This window comes from Myxocyprinus asiaticus, chromosome 50 (assembly GCF_019703515.2).
Source record: "Myxocyprinus asiaticus isolate MX2 ecotype Aquarium Trade chromosome 50, UBuf_Myxa_2, whole genome shotgun sequence".
In the NCBI taxonomy this organism is placed as follows: Eukaryota; Metazoa; Chordata; class Actinopteri; order Cypriniformes; family Catostomidae; genus Myxocyprinus; species Myxocyprinus asiaticus.
The window spans coordinates 25,105,343-25,123,708 of record NC_059393.1 but is presented as its reverse complement, the minus strand read 5'-3'; the positions used below and the strand labels follow the sequence as shown (position 1 = coordinate 25,123,708).

General features: G+C 41.6%; 1 protein-coding gene across 1 annotated transcript; it reads right to left on the bottom strand.

Annotated features, from left to right (window-relative positions):
• Positions 1-1,521: 1,521 nt before the first annotated feature.
• LOC127439085 (uncharacterized) lies at positions 1,522-5,498 on the bottom strand. The gene is made up of 3 exons (XM_051695130.1): positions 5,489-5,498; positions 4,326-4,643; positions 1,522-1,877 (listed from the first exon to the last, which is right to left on the bottom strand). The coding sequence occupies exons 1-3, from the start codon at positions 5,496-5,498 to the stop codon at positions 1,522-1,524; spliced, it is 684 nt and encodes a 227-aa protein (XP_051551090.1).
• Positions 5,499-18,366: the final 12,868 nt, after the last annotated feature.

Sequence of the window (18,366 nt, the reverse complement as noted above, 5' to 3'; positions counted from 1 at the left end):
ATGCATACCTGAACGGTCAAATACATTTCAGAATTCTGCCAAAATACCCATCTTGGTTAGGTATTCATGTAAACACAGAAAATAATGTCTAAAGTGAATATAAACAGCGGAGAAAAAGTAGATTTGTATCAAACTGTCGGATTTGTAAACTATTAGTCATGCTGTTGTCTAGTGTGTCATTATAATAATCAAACAACCATAACAAGAAAACAAGAAAACCACTCACTGCTCTTGACTGAATAACTTTAGAAGCTTTAAAAAGTATTAATGTATTATAATCATACAGTGAAGACCAGTAGTAGTTTTATGTTGTAGTAGTGCTTTTGTTTCATTTGTTAAACCTGTCCAATTACATATTCTTTGAGTGTTTTTATCACTGTAACAGTATACTCAACAACTCTACCATTACCTCAGAAACTACCCATTATTTAGAATGCTAATCTAAATAAGATCACTGTTTCACTAAAAGACAAATACAGCTAGACAAATACAGCTACAAACAAAAGATAGAGGCCACTTTGGCATCTGGTAATCCCAGACATACATGGCAGGGAATTAAAACCATGACCAATGTTGCACACAAGGGCAGGGGAAAAGCTCCTCTTGTCTTGCATGACAGTGAGGGACTGGAGATGGCAAACCAACTCAACACTTATTTTTGTCGCCATGAGAATGGCAACAGTGCTAAGGTTCCCACTGTGCTGCTCCCAGCCCCGCCCTCTTTATCTAATTTTACTATCAAGGAATCAGAAGTCCTCAAGCTGATTAGAGACTGTAACCCACGAAAAAGCCCAGGTTCCGGACAACATTTGTGGAAGTGTTGTGAGATTGGTGTGAGTAGTCAAATCTTCTTTTAAATACTACTAAAACAAAGGAAATGTCCATTGATTTTAGACCGCTGTAATCCAGTAACACTACATGTATCGACATGGAGCCAATACAACTTGTTACAAATTATAAATACCTTAGTATTGTGCTTGATCATAAGCTTGAATGGGACCTATGGACTGATCATATAAGCACGAAGACACAAAGAATTTACTTCTTAAAGAAACTGTTATCTTTTAAAGTCCACAACAAAATGCTTCAGATGTTTTATTGTGCTTTTATCAAAAGTGTTTTGGCCTTTTGTACCATTTGCTGGTTCAGAAAAAGACAGTCAGAAAAACTGTAACAATGGCCAGTAAACTATTAGGGATTACGTTTCCAAGTATGGAATGTATCTACAAAAAGAGAGCGATAAACAAGGCAAATGACATTGTGGGTGACAAGTGGCATCCCATTGCCTCTTCATTTGAACAGTTGCCATCTGGTCGATGGTACTGCCCTCCCCAATTTACTAAAAACAGATCCAAATTATCATTTGTTCCCCAAGCCATTAAGTTTTTAAATGGGTAATGCAAAAACAGATAGGATGCCCAGCTGGTCTAGCAATCCTATCTTAATTTGTTGCAAGTTGCACGGTAAGCATATTTTTATGTGAATGTCCATTGTTGAATAACTAACTAACTAAGAGTTGATCTACTCACCAGTGACAGCAACACTGAATCTCTTGTATTTGGTCTCTCTGTTGTTGTAGTTCTGTAATTGATAAAGTCCAGTGTCTGTGATTCTGGTGTTTGTAATGGTGAGAGATCCAGTCTGATCCAGCTGCAGTCTGCCACTGAATCGCTCATCAGCACCATCAGATAATAAAAGGATATTATTGTCCTCTAGATCACATTTTGCTATGAGAGAGCCTTCAGATCCAAACCTCCACAGTATTAGCTCATCTCCATGTGTTTTAAAAACATCAGTGTTTAGAGTGACGGGATCTCCCTCCTTCAAGGACAGTGTCTTCAGTTCTTCTGTCTGTTCACTAGACACACGTGGAGAATCTACAAGAACAATTCCACACAGGCTAAATTTACTTAAAACTAAGTCTTTGTTGACATTTTTCTTACATCTGACTATTTAGATTAATTGTTTAAATTGCAAGTTATTTATGGCATGATCAGATTTTTCTTTTCAGACTGCTATTGCTTTTGCTAACACTTTCACATTTAACTTGCAAAGTTTTACCATGTGTGAGACTTCAACAATGAATGTTTCACCACTGATTAGTAGTAGTATTTTGTTTAATGCCATATCTGCACCAAGGACTATTTGCACTAGGTGTAAACAGCACCTGCCCACACAGTGTGGTTTTTGCCCTCCAATAGTCCAGTGGAAACAAACTAGGCCCGTACCTATACTCATATCTGGTATGAGTTGTACATACATATAAAGTCAGAAGTTTACATACACTTAGCTTGAAATCATTAAAACTCTTTTTTTTTTCTCCCCAATTTGGAATGCCCAATTCCCAATGCGCTCTAAGTCCTCATGATGGCATAGTGACTCGCCTCAATCCGGGTGGCGGAGGACGAATCTCAGTTTCCTCCACGTCTGAGACCATCAATCCATGCATCTTATCGCGTGGCTTGTTGAGCGCGTTACCACGGAGATCTAGCGCATGTGGAGGCTTCATGCTATTCTCCGCGGCATCTACACACAACTCACCACACACCCACCGAAAGCGAGAACCACATTATAGCGACCACGAGGAGGTTACCCCCAGTTGACTCTACCCTCCCTAGCAACCGGGCCAATTTGGTTGCTTAGGAGACCTGGCTGGAGTCACTCAGCACACCCTGGATTCGAACTTGCGACTCTAGGGATGGTAGTCAAAAACAAATTTTTTACCACTCCACAGATTTAATACATACACTTTGTTAGTATTTGGTAGCATTGTCTTTAAATTGTTTAACTTGGGTCAAAGTTTTGGGTAGCCTTCCACATGCTTCTCACAATAAGTTGCTGGAATTTTGGCCCATTCCTCCAGACAGAACTGGTGCTCGCACTCACTTTTTCAGTTCTGTCCACAAATCAGATTGAGGTCAGGGCTTTGTGGTGGCCACTCCAATATCTTGACCTCGTTGTGCTTAAGCCATTTTGCCACAACTTTGGAGGTATGCTTGGGGTCATTGTCGATTTAGAAGACCCATTTGCGCCCGAGCTTTAACTTCATGGCTGATGTCTTGAGATGTTGCTTTAATATATCCATATTATTTTAATTCCTAAAAATGCCATCTATTTTGTGAAGTGCACCAGTCCCTCCTGCAGCAAAGCACTCCCACAACATGATAATGCCACCCCCATGCTTCACGGCAAGCCTCACCCTTTTTACTCCAAACATAACGATGTTTCATCAGACCAGAGGACATTTTCTCCAAAAAATAAGATATTTGTCCCCATGTGCACTTGCAAACTGTAGTCTGGATTTTTTATGGCGGTTTTGGAGCATTGGCTTCTTCCTTGCTGAGCAGCCTTTCAGGTTATGTCGATATAGGACTCGTTTTACTGTGGATATAGATACATCTATTTGTTTCCTCCAGCATCTTCACAAGGTCCTTTGCTGTTGTTCTGGGATTGATTTGCACTTTTCACACCAAACTACGTTCATCTCTAAGAGACAGAATGTGTCTCCTTCCTGAGCGGTATGATGGCTTCTTGGTCCCATTGTGTTTATACTTGCGTACTATTGTTTGTACAGATGAACCTGGTACCTTCAGGCGTTTGGAAATTACTCCCAAGGATGAACCAGACTTGTGGAGGTCCACAGTTTTTTGTCTGAAGTCATCTGGTTTTCCCATGGTGTCAAGCAAAGAGGCACTGAGTTTGAAGGTATGCATTAAAATACATCCACAGGTACACATCCAATTAGCCAATTAGCCAATCAGAAGCTAATTGGCTAATTGCCTAAAGGCTTGAAATAATTTTCTGGAATTTTCCAAGCTGCTAAAGGTACAGTTAACTTAGTGTATGTAAACTTCTGAGCCACTGGAATTGTGATATAGTCAATTAAAAGTGAAATACTCTGTCAACAATTGTTGGAAAAAGTACTCGTGTCATGCACAAAGTAGATGTCCTAAACGACTTGCCAAAAGTTGCTGCCACATTTCAAATGTTATTTTTATTTTTTTTATCATGTAGTTTTGCTCCAAATTATAAGAGAAATTGACATTTTGACCCCACACCCTCTCCCCTCAAATCTACAAAATTGTAGATTACTCAGTAAATGTTGATCCATGTGATTTAATGTCTTGGCTTTGGACATCAAATCTGTGTATTTTCCTTTAGAAAAAGTTATGACAAAATTAAAAAAATTCAGCCAGTGAGGTTTCTGAAATTTGGTTAATTTCACATGGAATAACCCAAAACAAAGCCAAACATCAGAGCATACAAATTGTTAAAGGAGAATGTACATACAGTAATTACTGGATTAAAAGACTTAATATACTCACCATGGACAGTAAGATTAAATTTCTGGTATGAGGTTCCTCTGCTACTGAGGATCTCTACTTCATATTGACCAGAGTGTTTGATTCTGATGTTTCTGATAGTGAGAGATCCAGTCTGATCCAGTTGCACTCTGTCTCTGAACATCTTATCATCACCATATGAAACTTTATTGTCATCTCCATCTATTCGAGCTATATAAAGGTGCTGAGGTGCAAACCACTGTATCAGAATATATTTTATTCCAGTGTAATCAATGTTTAGAGTGACAGACTCTCCCTCAGTCACTGACTTCACTTCATCTGTCTCAACACAAAACCCCCCTGCAGAAAAAAAGAGGCAAAAAATAGACATTAAATCATGTATATACTGTTAACACTATTTGTGTTGTATCTTTCTTTGGTGTTTTTCTTCAATACTGTCACCTAACTTGCGCAAGGAGCAAGGCAATATTCTCTTTACAGGGTTTCACCTCTTTTCAAGGCACAATTTTCAGAACATTTCCAGGACATTTATACACCCAACAAGTGTAATATTTAAGCAAAAACACATGCATCCATTTAAACTGAGCTTTTATTTTGGCGTTTCTGTGTTTTTTTTTAATGGTAGTTTCACACCTCCAGATAAGCAGTTTGCTCCATGGTCCACTGTGATTATTAATCTCCGTAAAGCTGTGATATAATTAAATAAATACATAGTCTGTATGTGCTGCGCACTTCTGGAAATGTCACTAGGTGGCGACAAATGAGCATCTTATGTGCTATGAGTGAGTCACTGAATCATTTTGAGATGTTCACCACCAAAATCTGCCAAGAGAATTATAGTATTTAAGCTTTATAAGAACAAAGAAGATCTATAGTTTTCCTTCAGTTTGTGAACTGCTAAGACTTTTCATCCAAAAAGACAACAATAATAGTCTAATAATATTGAGTATCAATAACGTCCTTACCTTCTCCTTTACTAAAATTTGCATGTCAAATCTACTGACTTCAGTAGAATGTTTAAGTATTATAAGAACAAAGCAGATCTACTGTATCATTTTCCAACAGTTTTAAAATGCTGAGCATGATTTTTATCAGAAAAGACAGCAATAATAGCCTAATAATAATAATTCTGAGTTTCAATAATGTCCTTTCTTGATTGTAAAGCGCATTTCAGGCAGGTTTACTTGGCGCCATGCAGAGGCAGATGTGTGAGACACGAGCTCTGCAAATTTTGCTAGTTTTTTTTATTATTTTTATGTTGTGATCCGGTGAGATTCGATACACCCAGTTACATACTTGCTCTTTGAGGTAAACATGGCAAAGAAGTCAAAATCCTCAGACTCTGGAGACATTAAAAGACACTTACGTGTTCAAGCTGAGGTCTCTAGCGGCCCTGCGAGCCGGGGACTTGATTTGGATGGCGCGTCGGGAGAAGATATTCAGCGTCAGTTGTCCTACATGTCGGTGATGTTGACGAAGGTTCTTGCTGACTTGGAGGATCTCGCTGTAATACGTCGATCGATTACGGCGATGGAAACAAAATTCTCTTGTTTACAAGAGTGACAGAAGTTGAAAAACGAATCGATTATCTTGAGTCATCGGAAAGGGAATTAACTGCTAATCCACCCGCGTCCAAAACAGACTTGGAATTAATTTCGGAAAAACTGGAATATTTCGAAAATATGAGCCGAAGGAATAACATACGAATTGTTGGAATTCTTGAGCATGAAGAGGGCAGAGATATGGTGAAATTCCTAGACGAGCTTTTCCCGAGTCTGCTCGACATAATGGGCCACAAACTGGAAATCAAGCGAGCTCACAGAGTCCCGGCTCGCAGAACTGCTGAGGGAGACAGGCCTCGATCCATTCTGGCTAAATTTCTGAAATCATCCGATAAAGATCTCATGTTGCGCAAGGCGAGGAGTAAAGGGAAGCTTTCTTGGAAGAACCATAATATTTTCTTGTTCCCGGACTTTGCGAATTCGACAAGAGAGAAACGCGATCAGTTCAAGGAACGTAAGAAACCCTTACATCAGAAAAAGATCTCGTTTGCTCTGATGTTCCCGGCCAAACTGAGAATAGAAACGAAGAATGGTCGCAAAGTATTTACTTATCCAAAACAGGCACTCTCTTTATAAATACATTGGAGTAAGCCATTTGATGTTTCTTATATTAGTGGACTGACTCGCGGTTCAGGCACTCTATTATCTGAGGAAACTGGGTGCCATTTTTGTTTCTTTTTGCGTTGGCTCTGCCTAGCGGCTGGAGTTTGTTTTATGGCATGACTCCAAGAAACTTTTGCATTGACGGAAGATTTTTTTTACACTGAAGTTCCTGGCCAGATCGAGAGTGGACACTTTGGATGACCGTAAAATATCTACATGCTCACATGAAGGACGTCTTTTATAAAGTTGAAGGGCTGAGTAAGTTATGGTGTTTTTTTTTTTTTGTTTGGCTCTCGATCATCCAAGGAACCAGGATGCCGGTTTTGTTTTTCGTGCTGGCTCTGCCTAGTGGCTGGAGCTTGTTTTGTGGAATTACACTACTTCGGGACAGTTCAAATCAAAATCAAATCACATTTATTGTCACACAGCCATATACACAAGTGCAATGGTGTGTGAAATTCTTGGGTGCAGTTCCGATCAACATAGCAGTCGTGACAGTGATGAGACATATACCAATTTACAATAACATCAAATTAACACAACACAATTTAAAGTCTAATATACACATAATTACACACAACACACTATACAAATAATAACATACTCTGTACAGTATACAATATGCACAATATAGATACACATTATTCAATAAAAATAACCAAAATAAAAAAGTATATATAGAATGTACAGTAGGTTGTATTGTACTGTATTGACATTCAGGCTGTCGGTTGATAGTAAGTTGTTAAGAGAGAATATATATAATAATAATATAATTTATGACAGTCCAGTGTGAGATATAAGAGTAAGAGTAATAAAGTGCAGTGCTGATGTATTCTGATCATGGGAGATCAAGAGTTCAGAAGTCTGATTGCTTGGGGGAAGAAGCTATCATGGAGTCGGCTGGTGCGGGTCCTGATGCTGCGATACCGCCTACCTGATGGTAGCAGTGAGAACAGCCCATGGCTCGGGTGGCTGGAGTCTCTGATGATCCTCCGAGCTTTTTTGACACACCGCCTTGTATATTTTTCCTGGAGGGAGGGAAGCTCACCTCCGATGATGTGTCTGGCAGTTCGCACCACACTTTGCAGTGCTTTGCGGTTGTGGGCTGTGCTATTGCCGTACCAGGTGGAGATGCAGCCAGTCAGGATGCTCTCTACAGTGCAGGTGTAGAACCGTGTGAGGATGTGGCGGTTCATTCCAAACTTCCTCAGCTGTCTCAGGAAGAAGAGGCGCTGATGAGCCTTCTTCACTTCGACTTCAGTGTGGATGGACCATGTGAGTTCCTCAGTGATGTGGACACCCAGGAACTTGAAGCTGCTGACTCTCTCCACTGGTGCTCCATTGATGGTGATGGGACTGTGTTCCCTGTCTTTTCTTCTGAAGTCCACAACAAGCTCCTTTGTCTTACTGACGTTGAGGGAGAGGTTGTGCTCCTGACACCAGTGTGTCAGAGTGTGCACCTCCTCTCTGTAGGCTGTTTCATCATTGTCAGTGATCAGACCTACCACTGTCGTGTCATCAGCAAACTTAATGATGGCATTGGAGCTGTGTTGCCACACAGTCATGTGTGTACAAGGAATACAAGAGTGGGCTGAGAACACAGCCCTGTGGGGCTCCAGTGTTGAGGGTCAGTGATGAGGAGATGTTGCTGCCTATTCTAACCACCTGGCGTCTGCTTGACAGGAAGTCCAGGATCCAGCTGCACAGTGAGCTGTTTAAGCCCAGAGCCCAGAGTTTCTCATCTAGCTTGGAGGGCACTATGGTGTTGAATGCTGAGCTGTAGTCTACAAACAGCATTCTCACATAAGTGTTCTTTTTTTCCAGGTGGGAGAGAGGTTAAATCTGTTTATTCTTTGTGCTTATGCCTCCTAGTAGAATGATTACCTCATCTGCTGCACTCATAACAGCTGGCTCACTGAACAATTGTTCGTCTGTCCGAGGAAACTGAACGGTTTTATATCAGCTGGAGTTTATTTTGTGGAGGAACACACCTTCGAGACAGTTCTGTGAATGAATCTACATGTTTTTTTCTGTTATTCTACCTGTTGGCTGGGGTCTGTTTTACATAGTATTTTCTGTTATGTAATTTTGCCTCACAAAATTTGTGCAGAAGCACCGGACTTGAATAATCCGATGGCAAAGTTGTCGCGGGGGCTCTCGCAGGCGTACATGGACTCTTTGAGTTTAGAGTGTTTGACGCTGGTTGGCGCTGTCGTGCGCAGGGTTAATGCGCACGTTTTCTTTTTTCTGTTTGTTTTGTTCAGGGTTTGATTGTTGCATTAATGGGGAATGTGGTCTGTGTAATCTTGTTTTTGACACACTCATTTTTTTATTTTTTTTATTATATCAATATGTCAAATGTAAATATGAATAAGTTCTCTCTCTCCACATGGAATGTAAATGGGTTGAGGCACCCTATAAAAAGAAGGAAGGTTATTTCTTTTCTTAAATGTAAGAAATATGATATTGTGTTTCTTCAAGAAACACATCTTTCCCCGCAGGAAGCTGAAAAATTTGGTAAGATATGGGGTGGACATATTTTCTTTAGTGCTGGCTCAAGTAAGAGCAGGGGAGTTATTATATTGATAAATAAACATCTACAATTCAACTGTCTCAAACAGACTAAAGATAAATTAGGAAGAGTCATTGTTGTTTTAGGAGAAATTCTAAATCAAAAGTTGATTTTGGCTAATATTTACGCACCTAACGTTGATGATCAGGGCTTTTGTATAGATCTTGATGGGATGTTGCAATCTGCTGGCATCTCTCATGACATAATATTGGGAGGAGACTTTAATTTTTTGATGGACTCAGTCCTTGATCACAGTGAAGCAAAAGTGTGTAAACCCCCTGGAGCAACACTGACGCTTCACAAGATCTGTAAAAATCTTGGTCTTGTAGATATCTGGCGACTTTTGAACCCATCTGGTAGGGATTATAAATTTTTTTCATCAGTTCATAAGATTTATTCTAGAATAGATTTGTTTTTTTTATATCTAAGTCCCTCATTTCATCTGTTGTTGATTGCTCAATTGGAAATATCTTAGTCTCAGATCACGCCCTGGTGAACTTAGAGATGTTGCCACATACAGAGAAAAAGATATCATATAGTTGGCACTTTAATGTATCCCTTTTGCAAAATCCTGATTTCCAGCAAATGTAAAGCACATTTCACACGAGTTGAGTCGAGGGGTCAACGCTCCGCTCAACGCCCGCGTCTAGTGGCTCTTTGCCCTTCACATGACAATCGTTGCAGAAAGCATCACGGAGGGGTGAATTTACAATTTTGCGGGAGATGTGCACAATAAACATTGATTACATTTATTTGGTGGAGAAAATGGCAATTGCTTTGATTGCTGAAAGTAAAGAGAGGACTCGTTTATGTTTAGGTCTCAGTGTTTATTTATATATATATATAATAAGGTTCGTTTCAGGGTGCTTAGTACGCTCAAGTACCCCCGTTGAACCGGGCCTGCACTGGATACTCGGAAACGATAAGGTAAGAATTAAAATAAATTATGAGACATTCAATATCTCTTCATAAATTTGGACAGTTTTTTTAATGTTTATTGTAGCTATGTACTCTCAAAGACATCATTTGTGTGAGGCAAAAATGTGTGTGAAAAACACTTTGGTGTGAAGTTGGAGCCGAGTTTGCACTGACACGTCACTTTATAGACGTCAATGTATTCGGCAATGTATTCGGCAGCGCTGATGGGAGTCATATGAAAGCCCCTCAACATTACAAACATTACTCACTTTTACACATTAATAGCTCCTCTGCCCTTTTCTCTCTGTGATGAACAAGGTAGACTCACATGCCGATGCTGAAGTAAATGGACATGCCGCTCTCATTCAATCTGTCTGTACATGCTCCAGATCATTCAGTTTGTTTATGAATGAGGAGTTTCACAAGTGCTGCTTCTCACTGTGCACACGCTGCTGTAGCCAAGCACGTGATTGGCCACTGCTGTAATCAATCATGAGGGTGAAAGCGGCATTAACCATTGATGTTGTTTCACAATGCGCAGCCGCCGGCAGTAACAAAATTATAAGAATTTGTGTATTTGCTTCCTATTCCGTGTCCAGATCATTATTTTATTTTTGTACATTTAACGAAAACCTTGCTAGCAACACTGTCAAACCGTTTTATTACTCTAAAATATTTTTAGGACAAATAATTATTTTCCAGGACATGTAGGCATTTTTCTAATTTTCCATTACTTTAACATGACTGGAAAACATCATGGTTACTTGTGTAACCTATGTTCCCTGATGGAGGGCACGAGACATTGTGTCGATGTAGTGACACTAGGGGTCACTCTTGGGAGCCCGAGACACCTCTGGTCTTTGATAAAAGGCCAATGAAAATTGGCGAGTGGTATTTGCATGCCACTCCCCCGGACATACAGGTATAAAAGGAGCTGGTATGCAACCACTCATTCAGGTTTTATGCTGAGGAGCCGATATAAGGTCCAGCCATTTCAGCGGGTAATTCAGCGTTGTGGCAGGAGGGACACAACGTCTCGTTCCCTCCATCAGGGAACGGAGGTTACACAAGTAACCATGACATTCCCTATCTGTCACTCACTCGACGTTGTGTCGTTGTAGTGACACTAGGGGTCCCTATACGAAACGGCACAATTGGCTGAACTGTGTTACGTGAACTGGCGGTGTGTGGTGGGTAGACTACTGTGTGCCTCATAGCCAGCACACCAGGTCAACACGTAACCTCCCCCAACATATTTATGAGTGTCGAACGGCCCTTTTTGGGGACAAGTCGACTAGCCAAAAGATAGAGACAGGCTTAACCCAGTCGTGGCCTCTTTTCCCCTTCTTTTTTTCCACTCCCTAAAAAAGAAGGGGGATTATCCAACTGGGCCACCAGGTCTAGTCGGGGGGTGTCCCTTTCAAGGGGAAGACACCGCAGAGACCACACCTCGCCCAAAGAGGGGGGGGATATTTAAGTGGAAAAATACGTCACATGGTCTTTCCAACCATGTGGGGAGTCTTCAAGGTAGATCCTGCCCAATGGGGAGGAGTTACTACAAACATGGAGACTGGGGCAGAGGGGCTCTGCCCAAGGAAGACACAGTTTGCCAACAGGGAAACGAATTAGTGGAAGATATATAAATCACATGGGGTTAGCCTTACAGGGAACCGCCACATGCAGAGCACCTACCCCAGAACAGGGCTCTTAGTTAGCGCGTGTACTGGGCTGGCAGCGAGTCTCTCCGAAAACTCGACTGCCACAGTCACAAGTTTGTGAACACTACTGGGAATTAATGGCGCACGTCTTCAGCTCCAAGGGAGGTGCAAGCGATACACCCGGCCAGCTATCCCGGGCTAATCCGCTTGTGTTGCGTGCCACTACCTGGGATGAAACCGGTTCCCCCCAGAGGTTGTAGAACCTTGCACAGGTGTTGGGTGTTGCCCAGCCTGCTGCTCTGCAAATGTCTGTTAGAGAGGCACCCCTGGCCAGGGCCCAGGGAGCCGCTACACCCCTCGTAGACTGGGCTTGTAGCCCTACCGGGGGCGGTATGTCCTAGATGACATTTTCCATAGTCATGGCGTCAATGAGCCAGTGGGCAATCCTCTACTTGGAGACAGCGCTTCCTTTCCGCTGTGCACCAAAGCAGACAAAGAGCTGCTCAGAGATTCTAAAGCTCTGCATGCGATCCAAATAGATGCGTAAAGCGCACACCAGACACAGCGACAACAGGGCTGGGTCTGCCTCCTCCTGGGGCAGCACTTGCAGGTTCACCACCTGGTCCCTAAAGGGGTGGTGGGAACCTTGGGCACACAGCCCGGTCAGGGTCTCAGGATCACATGAGAGTAACCTGGACTGAACTCAAGGCAAGTTTCGCTGACAGAGAATGCTTGCAGGTCACCTACACTCTTGATGGAAGTGAGCGCAGTCAGGAGGGCAGTCTTCAAGGAGAGTGCCTTAAGCTCGGCTGACTGTAAAGGCTCAAAGGGGGCTCTCTGTAGACCCTGAAGAGCTACAGAGAGGTCCGATGAGGTCTGGAGGGACGGGGCAAGGGCAGCCTCTGCGACCTTTGTAAAGACGCGAGGAGACAGGGACAGGCTGAAATGGAGGACTTTGTACTGATATGCCTGACTCTCGGACGCAAACCGCAGGAAGGAGGTCTGTGTCGAGGAAGGATCGAGAGGTGGAAGTACGCATCCTTCAGGTCTACTGCCGCGTACCAATTTTGATGCCGGATGCTCGCCAGAATGCGTTTTTGCATCAGCATCTTGAACGGGAGTCTGTGTAAAGCCTAGTTCAGAACTCACAGGTCCAAGATTGGTCGCAACCCACCGCCTTTTTTCGGTACGATGAAGTAGGGGCTGAAAAACCCCTTCTTCATCTCGGCTGGAGGGACAGGTTCTATCGCACCCTTCCGTAGGAGGGTAGTGATCTCCGCGCAAGGTAGCAGCGTTTTTGTCCTTCAACAAGGTGAAGTGGACACCGCTGAACCTGGGCAGACACCCGGTGAAGTGAATCGGGCAGCCGAGTCGGACAGTCCGGACCAGCCATCGCGACCGATTGGAAAACGCAAGCCATGCGTCCAAGTTCCGTGCAAGGGTGACCAAAGGGACAACGTCATTGGACGTACCGGCAGGTGGGGCCTCGCGGCGGGGTGAAGCTCGAGGTGCCACACCACATTGTGGCCGTGCTGAGTCTAAGGACATTGAAGCACTTACCTGGCTCCTTGTGACCACCCCCGGAACAGCCTGGGATGGGGGAGGAAGAGGCCTGTCCTCGTGACCCGTGGAGACTGTCACATCGGGGGCGGATTTGTGCCACAGCTGGGCTCTCAGGGGCGGGAGACCGCCGCTGGAACGCCAAACCTGCCAAATAGAGTGGTGGACGGTGGTTGTGATGACGGCTGTGCACACCGGATACGTGACCCAGGGAACAAGGAAACCGCTCTTGCTGAGCTCTTGAGTACTGCAGCCACTTGGGCATGCAGCACAATTAAATGCAAAAGGTAACAAAAAGATGGAGAGATCTGCGTAACCAGCTCCAGAGCAGCGGGTTTCATTGTCTCTGGGTCGCCCGTCTCAAGGGTGCTTTGAAGCCTTTCATGGGTTCTGGGCGGCCGCGAGACGGGTGGCGTCTGCTTCCTGCGGTGGGCTCCATGCCCGGGGCCGGGCCGAAGGGGCGGGCTGTGGCGGAGCCAGTGCAGTCACCGCAGGGGAACGCCCTTGGTGATGAGTAGACGGGGTGTGGGATCTTGAGCACACCCTGATGTCATAACCATCTGACTCCTCATTATCCAGCATATTACAAGACTACTTGCCACATAAATAAATAAATGGACATGTAACATTGACATGAGTTTAAATTATTTTATTAGATTACTTGTAGCAATCGCAGAGTGATCTGGGAAGTATCAAAGATGACACAATACCCGGATAAGCAGCACTGACCAATCAGAATAGAGTATTATAGAGACCCGTGTAATAAGAATAAAATAACAACTGACTGATACCACAAATATAAAGCTGTCTCTGGATCTTAGCTTTAACATTTTATTTGGATAAATAGAATTAATTTTTAAAGGGATTTAAAGGGTTGATTAAACTGAGTAAATCAGTTAATGTGACCCCTAAATGTTAAAAACCTAATTTATCTGGTAAAACTTGTGGCCCTGATCAAAAAGAAACGTATTAGTCTGCATGAAAAATAAAAGAATGGTTGTTTGTACACTCGCATGAAAAACAAGCTTTAATCGCACAGCGAAAATATAGTGTTGCAGAGAAGCCTTTTGCGTGTGTTAGATTACCTGCTGTCTGCGACACAGTCCAAATAAACCTGCGGCCCACCAGTTGAGAAACACTGCTTAGAGTGTTTTGTCTGCACGCTCTAAACCGCAAGGATTTTAGTAATACAGGAGTTACAGTGGCGAAGTGGCCACATCGTCAAAGTTCATTAAAGTGAACAAGCACACCAACCCGCGTCGTTTGATCATCTCATCTAAGCCAGTCATGCTTCGTTACGGGAGCTGTCCAGTCCAAAGGTGCTAATCACTTTGGCCAGCATGTCCAGAAGATTGTCTTCTCAACTTAAAAATAATATGGAAATGCTAACAAACATGGAAGTTGTTTGTAACCATGTAGAGGCACGGAAGCTTATTAACTATTACATAATTTAATTAAATAAAAAATGATAGTAAGACGGAGTTTCGGATGTATTTATGCTCAATCATAGATATTAATGAAAGTGACGGAACAAATTCATGTAAAGTGAATGCACGTGTTGTGAATAATAAGAGGCTCTTCCGTAGCCTCAGGTTTTGTTACTTTGGCTGAAAACTGAACAATTGCACACTGAACAGGATTAAAATGAAGTACATCAGTACTGAACTACTCATAGACCTGTCTAAATATTAATAGATCATCTGGTTAGAGTTTAAGACACTGTATACTTGTAGCCTTTAAACTGCAGTTACGCAACATGCAATTTGTTACTGTCTTGTAAAAAGACTACAGGTGAGCCGATTTGAATCAGCCATTGGAGGAAGGAAGAAGAGGAAGAGGAGGGGGGAATCTCTCTTTGCACACTCTTACTCTAATCTCCTTTGTTAATTATTTATTTAGGCCTATTGATTTAAGTTTTAAACTGCAGGGTCACATAACTCACGTATGTCTTCTTAAGTAATCTGTTTATTAAGAACATATCCTTTCTATTGTCATTACAATTTTGCTAATCAAAGAAAGCTAATATAATGTTATACAATATTACTGTATGTGTCATGTAAATTTAAACCTATCACTTCACATGCGCAGAATTTTGTTCAACTTTAATGTAATTTTTAAATTTGAAGATCTATATGTATTGTGCTATTTAGGCTCATAGCTCACTGTGCACTCCCTGCTATCTGAGTTTGTGTTTGACGCATCCATGACAATAAACGTTCTTTATTCCCGACTCCCGACAAATAACACAGTAACCTTTCATGAACTCTCATGGTTAACAAAATATTACAAAAGTTTACCGTGCACATATTTAGGGTATTAAGGCACCTTTCTCTTTATCATTAAACATTAAATGCATGCATTTTAAAGTCCTCTATACTGTTGCACAAATTCTGTTGCTTATACAGTAGTGTAGTCTAGGGCATACGCACGCATACGTCTTATGCCCATCTATCTTTCTTAGGATTTTGCGCATGCCCACCTGAAATAAGTGATGATACGTTTGGCCACCAAAACAATGAGTAGTCTTTTGACCTGGAACTTTTTCAAGTTGCCATAGCACCATTGACTGAATTGTGTGTGTGTGTGTATATATATATATATATAATTTTTTTTAAAGTGTACAGAGATTCTCTCTAAATGCACACAGAGCTGCGGGAGCACAACTGATGGCACTGACAAGACAGACTAAGCTGATCCACCAATCAGAACATTCATTTGAGAAGTGATTGGATATTTGGTAACCAATAATAGTTTCCATTTCAGTAAGGGGCAGTAAATTTCAGCATCTGGTGCACAAGTATTCCTGGACTAACCATAATTTGCACTGTAAATTTATTTAACTGCTAAACGTAAATACGTATATACAGCTCCGGAAATAATTAAGAGATTACTGCAAAATTATCAGTTTCTCTGGATTTACTATTTATAGGTATGATTTGAGTAAAATTAACATGTTTGTTTTATTTTATAAAGTACTGACAACATTTCTCCCAAATTCCAAATAAAAATATTGTCATTTAGAGCATTTATTGCAGAAAAGGAAACTGGTCAAAAATAACAAAAAAGATGCAGTGTTTTCAGACCTCGAATAATGCAAAGAAAACAAGTTAATTTTCATTTATCTACAACACAATACTAATGTTTTAACTTAGGAAGAGTTCAGAGATCAATGTCTTTCATGCGTCTTGGCATGCTCTCTACCAGTCTTTCACATTGCTGTTGGGTGACATTATTATTATCCTGATGCAACAATTCAAGCAGCTCGGCTTTGTTTGATAGCTTGTGGCCATCCATCTTCCTCTTGATCACATTCCAGAGGTTTTCAATGGAGTTCAGGTCTGGAGATTGGCCATGACAGGGTCTTGATCTGGTGGTCCTCCATCCACACATTGACTGACCTGGCTGTGTGTCATGGAGCATTGTCCTGCTGGAAAAACCAATCCTCAGAGTTCAGTGAAGATAGAGGATCGGTGATGATCTGTGGGTGATTTGGCGAGGCTGGAATGGGGCAGATTCATCTTTGTAAAGGAGATACGTTGCCACTTAGTTGGTACATTAAGCCACGTTCAGCATTTTTCACGTTAAGTGTTTTAGAATGTCCCCTATATTTGACAAAAGGCATGATAACATCATTGTCACTATATTTGTCAAAAGGATAACACTTTTTAACACTTTTCCTTCCTTAATGTTTAAAAGAACAAAATTGCCACTTCGCCACTGTAACTCCTGTATTACTAAAATCCTTTTGGTTTAGAGCATGCAGACAAAACACTCTAAGCAGTGTTTCTCAACTGGTGGGTCGCAGGTTTATTTGGACTGGGTCGCAGATAGCAGGGAAGGAACATAACATGTTCTCCCACTGAAACATTTTCAGTGGCTGCCCACATTAAATTTAGGACTGCAGAGGCCAATTTAATGATAATCTAATACACACAAAAGGCTTCTCTGCAACACTATATTTTCACGGTGCGATTAAAGCTTGTTTTCATGCAAGTGTACAAACAAACCCCCAGTCAACAGCTTTTGGGGCGTTGAAGCGGGTTTCGCACAGGGCGCAATACAAGCTAGAACTGCCACTGCTCACGCCAATGATATGCTCTAATGTACAGTATCTCTGGAATGGATTCTAGTGAGAATTTTCTAGTTTGAATCACTATGGAGGAAGTCAAACCTCTCACACAGGCAGCCCAACATTAAAAACAGAAGTGAGGTGGGACAGAGCAATACTGTATTATGCGCCAAACAGGGTTGGGTTCGAGTCCATCTTAGTCGAGTCCAAGTCAAGTCCGAGTCCAAAAGGGGCCAAGTCGGACTCAAGACCGAGTCCACAGCAGGCAGAGTCTGAGTCGAGTCCGAATGAATCTGTTCATGAATCTGAATTAAAATTGTAACCGTGAACTCAACATCAATATTTTAAGCTTATTTTAAACTTCACAACTAGGAAAAAAATCATTTGTCAATATAAATGGAACAAAAACACCTCTGTTGCCTTTCATATATATATTTTATGATTACTATCCTGCTGAACAGTTGTCCTCTGTCTTTGAAGACTTTAGTGTACACCTTTGTATGAAATCTTCAGTTTTTTGGCAATTTCAAGCATTGTATAGCCTTCATTCCTCAAAACAATGATTGACTGATGAGTTTCGAGAAAACACTTTTTTGCTATTTTTGACCTAATATTGACCTTAAGACATGCCAGTCTATTGCATACTGTGCCAACTCAAAAACAAAGGCAAAGACAATGTTAAGCTTCATTTAACAAACCAAAAAAGCTTTCAACTGTGTTTGATATAATGGCAAGTGATTTTCTAGTACCAAATGATCAATTTAGCAAGATTACTCAAGGATAAGGTGTTGGAGTGATGGCTGCTGGAAATGGGGCCTGTCTAGATTTGATCAAAAATGACTTTTTTCAAATAGTGATGGTGCTGTTTTTTTTTACATCAGTAATGTCCTGACTATTCCAATTTCCTTCCAAAACAGCAAAATCTGTACATTATTCCAAACTTTTGGCCGCCATTGTATTTTATTTTATATTTTGTTTTTCAAAATGTAACCACATTTTAGCAACTAAATTGCTTATCTTCTCTGCAAATGATACCAGAGAAAATAGCGAGAAGGACAATGAGGAAATTTAATTTAAGAAGAAAAAAACAGCCTACCAGCTGAAACCAGGACATAATAAA

Coding starts and splice junctions, on each gene's coding strand:
- LOC127439085 (XM_051695130.1), bottom strand. Junction 1,878..4,325: donor ATTTAATCTTACTGTCCATG/GTGAGTATATTA, acceptor TTGTTCTTGTAG/ATTCTCCACGTGTGTCTAGT.